General features: G+C 36.4%; 1 protein-coding gene across 1 annotated transcript in view; it reads right to left on the minus strand.

The window, feature by feature from the left end:
- The window catches only part of TTC39C (tetratricopeptide repeat domain 39C), a 26,996-nt gene that overhangs the window by 4,050 nt on the left and 12,706 nt on the right, over positions 1 to 10,240 (minus strand). The window contains exons 6-11 of the mRNA XM_009331444.1: positions 7,277 to 7,370; positions 6,297 to 6,404; positions 5,659 to 5,768; positions 4,856 to 4,979; positions 2,326 to 2,423; positions 1,272 to 1,376 (exon numbers count right to left, since the gene is read on the minus strand). Of these exons, the coding sequence (XP_009329719.1) occupies positions 1,272 to 1,376; positions 2,326 to 2,423; positions 4,856 to 4,979; positions 5,659 to 5,768; positions 6,297 to 6,404; positions 7,277 to 7,370 (639 nt within the window). The remainder of the gene's footprint in view (positions 1 to 1,271; positions 1,377 to 2,325; positions 2,424 to 4,855; positions 4,980 to 5,658; positions 5,769 to 6,296; positions 6,405 to 7,276; positions 7,371 to 10,240) is intronic.

Genomic DNA, 10,240 nt, shown 5'->3' on the forward strand with positions numbered 1-10,240 from the left:
GTCAGGCAGGATTTGCCCTTGGTGAAGCCACGCTGGCTGTCTCGAATCACCTCCCTGTCCTCCATGTGCCTTAGCATAGCTTCCAGGAGGATCTGTTCCATGATCTTCCCAGGCACAGAGGTCAGACTGACTGGCCTGTAGTTCCCTGAGTCTTCCTTTTTTCCCCTTTTTAAAAATGGGGGTTATATTTCCCCTTTTCCAGCCAGTGGGAACTTCACCGGACTGCCGCGACTTCTCAAATACGATGGATAGTGGCTTAGCAACTTCATCCGCCGGTTCCTTCAGGACCCGCGGATGGATCTCATCGGGTCCCATGGACTTGTGCACCTTTAGGTGCCTTAGATGGTCTTGAACCATTTAATAATTCAAGATATTAGGAAGATATCTGTCCTAAGAGAGTGGGGATAAATAATCCCAAAGTAAAAAGACTTTTGACAAATACCATATTGTTCCAAATATGTTTGATCCCAAAAACATGGAGCTGTTTTAAGAAGGCACCAAATTCTATTTGGAGAGTATAACTCTCTTTCTTTGAACTTGAACAGCATCCAACAGGAAATTAAATACGTAAGAAAAGGATCCTAGGCACTCACCACACTAAATGCCACCTGCAGACAACAAATCCCTGCCTACCCAAGGCATTCTTGCCAGGCCCCTGCTGCCACCAGCTGCAGGAACACTAAGGCAAGTGAACGGGGAGAGAGGTCTTTACCCCAGTATGTATATATACTGGTTCTGTAAGGCACATACGAAAAAATGGGTATCATGGCATGATCAAAGAGCTGAAAAGTGAAGTCTTTGTGGTGCTTTTTGGGGTAAAGTACTAAATAATAACCAAAACAATGTAGTGCTACACTCAAAATTCTTGCTTTACTGCTTGCTGTAGGTTTGCAGACATGTTCATTTTACTGCTAGAGAAAGACACCGCTAGTGGTCAGGAGTGTAACAGCTGCCCTGAAGAATCCCAGAGAGTCTCAAGCTTTATTTCTTATGTAAAAATAAAACCCAGTAACAACAAAACAAGTCATTGCAGTGTTATCCACAGATAACTAGCTCTTGATATTGAAAAATTAAGATGTTGTGACCTAAAACACATTGCATTTCTTGGTTTGCAAAAAAACAAAGTAGTAAGTTTCTTTACGGTAGGTATAAAACACATTTTTAAAACTTAACATACATTATCACCTATAAATTTTGTTTCATTGTTTGTATAGTGGTATGTTGACTCCCCACCCTAATATTAAGAGTTTAAAAACAGGTTACGCTATTACCTCTGGATTGTCTAATAGAAGACAGCCAAGTTCATAGCAAGCATATGGCTGAACATATAAGTTGTTTTGACGGCACAGTTCATCCTTAGCAGCTCGCTGAAAGAACTATAAAAATTAAAGAAAAAGGAAAAAAAAAGATTGCAGTAATACATTAAAATTGACTGTTTGATACTTAAAAAAATCCAGAACCACCGTACATCTTTAAGCACTAGAAATTAGCCCAAAGCTAAAATGAGAATACATTGAAAATTTCCAATGGTAGAGATTCTTTAAGGGAGGACCCAGAGGTTTTCACTGACACTACTGTATCAAGGCAAAACCATTTGTTTGGATTTTTACCAAGTAACATATTGACTGTTTCAACAGTTTTCCAACTTCATATTGAAAAAATACTAGATCTAACAAGGAACTTTAACATCAGAGATGAATACCCAGATTATTTAAGATATGCTTGAGAGAAGCAGAAAAAAGAAAAAAAAAGAAAAAAAAAGAAAAAAGCTTTATTGACAGCATCAGCTTCCTTGTTGCTTATGTGAATTGCATTCTGTTTTGGGGAGGAAAAAAAAAGTTGTGCCTACAGAGCAAAGCCTGGAGCAGTGGCAAAATTATTCTTTGGTATGTGCTAATAATCAAACCTCTCAGTGTCCAACAGGCCTGGAGGAGAAGCAGCAAACCCATGCTTTTTGAAAGGTCAATCTCCAAGTAATTTTTTTTAAAAAGCTGAATTTTCTCTGTTGGACAAAGTAAATCCAGCAGAGCCAAGAACTTCTCCATTCTTCTACCCAGCTTCTCTTTAACTCTTGCTCCTACAAGCCACTTTAGCTATCATGTTCATTCAACATAGCCAATTACTTTTACAACACAGAATATAGCAAAGACATGCTAAACAAGATTTGAAGAGAACCTGACATACTGTTGGAATTCACAAAACAGTATGATCAACAGCACTGACAACTAATTGCTTGCTTAACACTCTTACTCAACAATATTTACTGTTTAACAGAATAGCTCATAAAATAGGATTAATGGTGTAAATTATCATTTAACAACTTACCTGAACAGCATCTTCAGAATTTCCTAAGCATTTGTGTATGGCACCAAGAAGCAAGTTTCTCAAACCAACAGCTGATGAATCATCAACATCCTGACAAGCTTAATGAAAAGATTCCAGTAAACAAACAAGATGGATTGAAATCCTTCCTTAGACAAGAATTATGGTCTACGGTGACTTTTGGTCTGATGATTAAATTTAACCAGAAAAAGGAGATGCTAGTAACATTAATATAAATCAAAGTAATTTGGTTTCTTTTAAATACAACCCATTTTGTATGGACCTCATCAAGCAATCTGTCACTCATGAGAACAATTCCTAACAGGAATGAATGGGCTGAAGTCAAAGGCAGTTGGTGTGGTGTTCTCACAAGAAGAAGAGAATCCATTTCTCTACTGGTCTTTGAAATATCCACTAAAAGGTAAAGTTAAGAAACAATCACCTCCTTCTGGTGTTACGGGAAACTGGGTTGTCCCAGATTTTGAAAGAAAAATACATAGTTCAAGTCACAAGGAGCACAGGGCAAGCAGTTCAGACAAAACCGATTTGTTCTGAACTGAAGCCAAGTGACAGACGCACAAAAATCTGTACTGGACTTAAAAACCCAGACTAGGGTATTTTGTCATCACAGTTCTCAATGCTGATGAGAGGATAAGGCTTATTTGCCAGACCTTAGCTGGCCCACAATCCAGGGACAGACTGTGCTTCAGCCAAGTAGTGCTCTGTTTCCAGAAAGAACTGAATCATGATGCATGTAACCATCTCTAGATGAATCAGGCTCCATTTTGATCAAGCTTATTAGCACCAGCTCTGTTAAATCAAGACCAGTTCCATGAGGAGCCATTTGCACTTTTCTGCACCATCGCCTCCAGAAAGCCTGGGGTGCAGGGAGGCCTGCAGGGCTTTTCATCCCTGCAGAAGGAGCTGAACTGCTGTGCCTGGAGCAGTAGAGCTCCTTCAACTTCACATTCTGCCTCATCTCAAGCCCTGCCAGATCTTAACTAGCTCTGCATTCACAACACAGTTCATGCACAACCCAAATAAGCCACCTATGAATAACTAAGAGTTGGCTGCATGAAGTATTTGGACATTACTCAATACACAAGGCTGTCAACTCTCTCTTGTGTTGCAAGTCTCATGTTACTTGGCATTTTACTTAAGAGATACATGTGGATACAAGTTTATTCCTTTATTTTTAAGTCAACTTCTAGCCCTGAGGAAAAGCCTGGAAACTCGCCCCAGCAAATTACACTCCAATTGTTCAAGAGAAGAGGAAGCAAATAAAAAAAAAAATTCCCCTATCATCTCATCATTCTTGAGATACGCATAAGGCGCAGCAATAGCACCCTCATTGTGCAGAAAATCTTCAACCAGGGATCGCTGATGCAGACACATCTGTCAGCATCATACTTAGAAGAAGCAAATCTCCGAATTTTAATTGATACTGCTATTTCATATTAAAATGTGAACCACTGGCTAGAAGCTTATAGAAAGAAGATCTACATTGCTTCTGAGCGTGCAGGAGAGGAGTACATACTCTTTACAACCACTAAAGCTGATTGTTCCAAAGGCAAATGACAGACAAAAAAGTCTGGAAATTTATTTTTACATAAGTAAATCTAATTTTAAAGATTAGATTCATTCACCATTATATTTGGGACTAGAAAACTAGGGATCTGAATGTAACCCACTGCCATCACGCAATTTAAATGGACAAATTATCTTAAATTAAAAACAGAACAAAACCCCACAACTAGTCCTGACTCTCAATTTAAAGACTGGTAGTTTTCTAGCTTAACATAAAAGTCGTGTGCAATCCCCAAAATTTCACAATTACAGAAAAAAGGAAGTATCTTGGTGGCAGGCATTTTTTGTTTTATTTTCTAAATGAGCTGGTAATAACTTGAAACTGCTTGCAGAATGCAAACAAGACTGATGGCTGGATGGAGGGAGGAGTACTGAAAACTTCATGATTAACACTGCTACCATAAGCTTCATGTGACAGACATCCAAAGACATCTGGAGACTAAGAAAGAGGCAACCATAAAATGCTCCTTTCACCACTAAAATGGTCCCAGCAACCAAGATAAACAGAACCCTTATGCCATACATGACCTCACAAGCTACATATTTCCTCTCAGAAGAAAACTGACATACAGAGATGAATTGGTAGTTTTATTTTTTTTATTTTGTAGCTAGGTTTAAATGAGTTAAATTTTGCTTAGTGACTTTGAACAATAACCATCACACTATTGTTTCATTTTAAACAACGGGCAAACACAACTAATTAAAAAACAACTATATGCAGCAGGCAGCTAAACGTCTCCCAAAAACCTATAAAAATGGTAAAAATGAAGCATTAAGCTGAATCTTAACGGGTCATTATTCTGCTGTTACTCCAACTGTTTTGCTGTGACACATGCACACAGGTTTAAATTTTCAAGCTACAACAATCAGCTACTCCACACAACAGAAGAAAATTATACACCTCATTTAAAAAAGTGAATAAATAAATCAAGGAACCGTATTATACCTTGGCTCATATGCTGTAAGTTTGAGAGGGAACAGTTTGGAAGGGCTTTCCATAAGTACAATACTTCAATGGATGCCAGGACACAGAGCTCTTTGGTCGGCACTTGTTTTCTAAATCTATCTGCCTGCAAAGTGGGGAGAAATAGGGAAGGGAGATCTGTTATCTGTCCTTTTACAGGGAACATAATATTCAGGAACAATATATCACAAACAGTAATTCTAACTGTTTCATGAAAGCATCCAGCAATTTTATGAAAATAAAGTTGGTGGTAACTTAGCTTAAAGACTTTAAGACTAAAAAACAAAATCTTTCAATTAATTTAAGGGCTTACATACTGATCAAAATTAAAGCTTCCTTCTACGTAGCCTGATTTGTTTTATGGTAGTACACACTGACTGGATGCTGAAATGGTAACATCTGCAAGATCATCAGTTGGGACACATTTCCTAGACAACTCCTAGCTTTCAAAAAGAACTAAGGCTTTGACAAACAAGACAAGATAAAAAGGAGTAAGAAAGGCAAAGCTAGAAGGAAAATTACCAAAGCAACTACAGTATCATGTATTTTTATCTTTAATAATTACTTTAGTTGTAAAGTGAATAGCTAATTCACATTTCCCTTTGCTAGCTCCTTAAAATACATGACACCATTGTTTTTCCACCTGAATCCTTCCCATTAATTCTACAGAAGCAACACAGCAGAAAACAGATACATCCTGCAAAAATAAATACTGGTAAAGAATCCAACAAAATTACCAAGTGTAATTACTGTACTGAAATAAGTCAGCCTATGCTAAACCAAACCTTTTTCACTGAAAATTGTTCAATCTGATTGTTTTTTCTTTTGAAAAGCTTCTGAACTTCCTTGAACACATTCTGAGCACCACTGACATCACCAGTGGCTCCTTGACACACTGTAAGAACATAGAAACAAAAATGTGTTAGTTCTACTGGGATACGAAACAGGAAAAATTAAGATTAGATATCGTACAGTCACAGGAAAACACACACTCACTTCCAGAAAGGATCCAGACTGGGGATTTGACAAACATGCAAATCCCAACTCCCCCAGGTACCCTCTGTGATCATTAACAAGTCAGTACTTCTTTTTCATACCCATTAAAGGAACTAATACCACCCAACCTCTAAGGATTTATTTATTAAATCTTTGCAATACACTGTTATATGACCTGTCACTATACTGACAATGGGGGGGAGAAGGGGAGGAGAGAGAGAGAGAACGTACACGCATGTACATGGGTGTGCATGCAAGTGCACATTATATAAACAAACAAGATTATGTCCATCAAATCTGGCATCAAGCTGCAAAAGCAGCAGGCAGTGTGGAAGGCACTATGTGCACTAGTAAGTTTCTGAAAACAAAACAGTGCCAAAACCTTATTATTGATTTATCACTTATCCAACATATTGAATATACTCACCTGCTGTTAAATAAGCATAGTAGCACTGGGACCACCTGGATTCATTTTTAAGCCTCTCAAAGGATTCAAATGCATCTTTGAAATTCATCTCTATCATGCTGCACCAACCTAAAAGCAAGACTAATTTAACTTCAGAGAAAGCACAGTAATTCAAATTTGGTGTCAACACTACTGAAACACACGGTCTGTTATGAGAGCTAGAGCTAGTTTAACAATTATAACAATAATTGTTAAAAGTTAAAACTTTAACTTTTAACTTCCAATTAACTTCCAAGTTAATTGGAAAAGTTAAAACAAATCAATGACATACATTTAAAGCCTGGTTTAAATTTACTGGGAAATGCTGAATTGTAAGATTCCATACAAACAGAGCAACAACAAATCTATACAGACACCAAAAGCTCTTTTTTTTATTTAAATACAGTATTTTGTAGGATGCTGAAGCTTACAAAGCTACCACTGGCTCCCTTACTCTTCCCCACTGTGACAAGATCCCTTAACGAGACACATTTAAAGCGTGAAGCAACATATCTTCTCCACTCTAAAGACTTGTATGCAAATTAAGAACATATAGTATATATCGCTATTGATAGAAGGAAATGAACATGAAATATAGGTCCTGGAAACTGTGAAGCTTCACTAGACCAATTAGTTTTTGGCACAGAAGTGGTGATTCCACAGACAAATCAGATTACTCATTTTAAATAATATTTTGTAGGCAAACAGTTTGCCCTCAATTCTGTAGTCTACTCACTGATTTTGCATCACCTTGTATTTGCAGAAAACTTTAAAATTATGAAAAATTGAATTCTACTTGCCCAAACGAGAAGACAGAGTTATTACCATAATCCATCCAAGACAAAGTCCAATATTCTAAAACCTTTTTTAAAATCCTAATAAAAGTAACCCTGTTTGTTTGTTGAATTTGCTAGTCTAAATTTGAAAGTCAGCTATTTATAGCATAAACATATCCAACTTACCTATTTCATATAAGCAGACATGTTGAATCTCCCTTTGGTCTGTTGCAAGTTCCAAAGCAGTATTAAATGAGGTCAAGGCACTATTGATTTGACACTAACAAAAGTAAAAGAAGAAAAAAAAAAATCAGATGTCTGAAATTTAAAATTTGTTGGATAATTTGATTTTGATAGAGAAAACATTCAGATTTCTGTTAATAGGTATTTAAAAATAACTATATGGTTAAAAAAAAAAAATTGAAGTGTTTTACACATTGCGGCCTCTGGTTTGATTAGATGAAAGAGGCACAACATCCCATTGAGAGGAAAAACTCAAAATTCATTTCAGACTCTAGATTATTTTAAATGAGCTAAAACCCACCATAGAGCTAACAGTTTCAGGAGAAGGGCTAATATTAATTCAATATACCAGCTCCACATTGCAATTCCTTTGGCCAGCTTCCCTCCTCCCAGCTCTCTCGACCTGACCACTTTTGAAACAAGTATAGGCAAATTATGACAAAGCCTTTATTTACAACAATAAACGAGCATTTTAAAGAGGTCCCATAGCAAACAGATTTTTCCATATATTTCATATTCATGATACGAAACATAATACAAAAGCCAAATTATAAGAGACAAGGGAAGTAAGAATCACTAATACAAAGCAACTCAGATTTATATTTAAATGAAACTTTAGACAAGAATGCAAAGCATTTACTTGCAAGGTACAAACAATCAGTTCCACCATGTGCAACAGTAAAAATTAAAACATATGGTAAGGAACCTGCACTCTAAAAGTCATATAAAAAGAGAAACGTAGAACACTACAGAGTTAAAAAGGGGGGGAGGAGGATAGTAAAGGAGTTTAATAATGTAATAACAATCACCAATAACTTGCAGCCAGTTCAGATCATCTCTCAACCTTAAAAATGAGTGTCTGTATTCCTATTTGCTATTAAGTCAGAAATTCATTGGTTTTGTGCAGTAAGCTTTTGAGTAATCTCATTTCTACTCTTATTCGTCATTCTGCCTTTAAGAGTAATATATTTTTAGCATCTGCCAATAAAGTTTAGCTTTCTGCACAATAAGGGTACCTTTAATGTTTAATTTTAATTATTTTGAACTATTTCACCTTTTTCCACATCCCTCAGTAACCACTTTAAGCAACAGTTAATACAGAATTCATAAATGCTGCGTAAGACCACAAAAAGGCATATGAGAGAAAAAAAAATTGATAAAATCATTAGTTACCAACAGCTTAGCAAAAAGAGGCTGACAGTTTTCTAAGAACTAGAATGATAGTTCTTTTGACTACCTTAATTTCTAGTTTTCCCAGTCTAGGATGGGACTTCTCCATAACCATCATCATAATGGGGGGGATGCAAATCAACATTTAATTAGTTTTACACACAGACACTATATATCCCAATATGGCTTATAACCACTTTAATAGTGTTCCTATATTTATTCTCACGTACAATTGTAATAATTTATACAACAGAAGAATCTTTAAGCCACTCTCTGCTGGCTAAGCATGTAAGTAAAAGAAACCCTTGAAAAAGCAAACCTGTCATCTACGCAAGCATAATTGAATTCAAAAATTCCTGCAAAGATCTGCAGTGTTTTATCTTAAGACCACATACACACAGAGCGCTCTAAAGTGATTTTATTAGATTTTCTTCTTTGTCTCATTGGGGAAAACTGTTTTAGTTGCTAAGGAACAATTTAACTGTAAATCATATATTGCATCAACCCAGCACAACTGCCAGCAAAGGGATCCACAGCTGTACCAATATAAACACTGTACACTCAGAAAATAAAGCAGTGATTAGACTAAGACACTTGTTGGCATAACAGAAGAATATACTACACAGAAGGACAGGCGAGTTGTATTTGACCTCAAAGTTACCAGGGAGCCTGAGCAATGTACACCTTGTTTACTTTTGTAGCAGCACATTCTCTCCACTACACACTACTCCACTGATGCTGCATCACCCCAACACGACTTCCTATTTAATAAGTGTTATGAACTCAGTCTTACAGAAAAAATAAAGTAAAATAAAATAAAGTCGGCTTAAAACTTTATCTTTGTGCTAAGAAGTTTAGAAGTTTGGTAAATCTATGTTTTGAATGCTCCTGAAGAAAATGCAAAAAAAAAAAAATTTCTAAATATTTAGTCTTCTGTGAAGATACTTTGCCTTATAAAAACCTAAAAAAACCTGAACATCTGAAAACATAAATCACTCGTTTGTAGGGCATGTTATTCCACACAATGATTAATGGCAATTACATCATTGTCTGCAATGCCATACACCAGCCTGGGGCAGCACATGAAATACTGACCACCTAGTAATATACAAGTCCAGTTAGTTGACTATTCAATCTTCTATAATCCATTTCTCTAACTGTCTAGCTCTCTCAAATGTTTTGACACCTGCCTAAGCTTTCCTTAAGCATCAAACTCAGTAAGTACGTTTCAGAGACATTGCTTAATAATTAAAGTTTCAATCACCTCCAGGGATTGCGACAACATGCTGAAATATGAATTTCCACTCTTAATGTTAATTCTTGAAATAAATTAATTACTGTCCATTTACTGTTTCAGAGAATAAACAGAAAGAATTATAAAGTCCCAAGAGTCTGCAAGTATAACATCACAGCTGACACTTGAAATTCATGTTCTTGAGATTTAAAAATATACACACGCACACTTGTAATTCCTTCAACAGGCATCACTCATGCCTCTCTTGGACATTATAGAAAGACAAAAAAAGATTAATCTATAAAATGTGTAATATACAGAACTACATAACCATAAAGCGGATTATTAAAACTAGTGTGAGAACCATAATCTTACATTTCTGGACTTCAGATTAAAACCAAAACCACCCCAAGCCACCACCTAAGCATCTACAGAGCTTCCTGAGCCAAGGCAGCTTCCTAAGCCGACACACGTTTCCCCACAGAGTTGTTCTGAAATCTCAG

This window comes from Pygoscelis adeliae, unplaced genomic scaffold, assembly GCF_000699105.1.
Source record: "Pygoscelis adeliae isolate BGI_AS28 unplaced genomic scaffold, ASM69910v1 Scaffold108, whole genome shotgun sequence".
NCBI classification, from domain to species: domain Eukaryota; kingdom Metazoa; phylum Chordata; class Aves; order Sphenisciformes; family Spheniscidae; genus Pygoscelis; species Pygoscelis adeliae.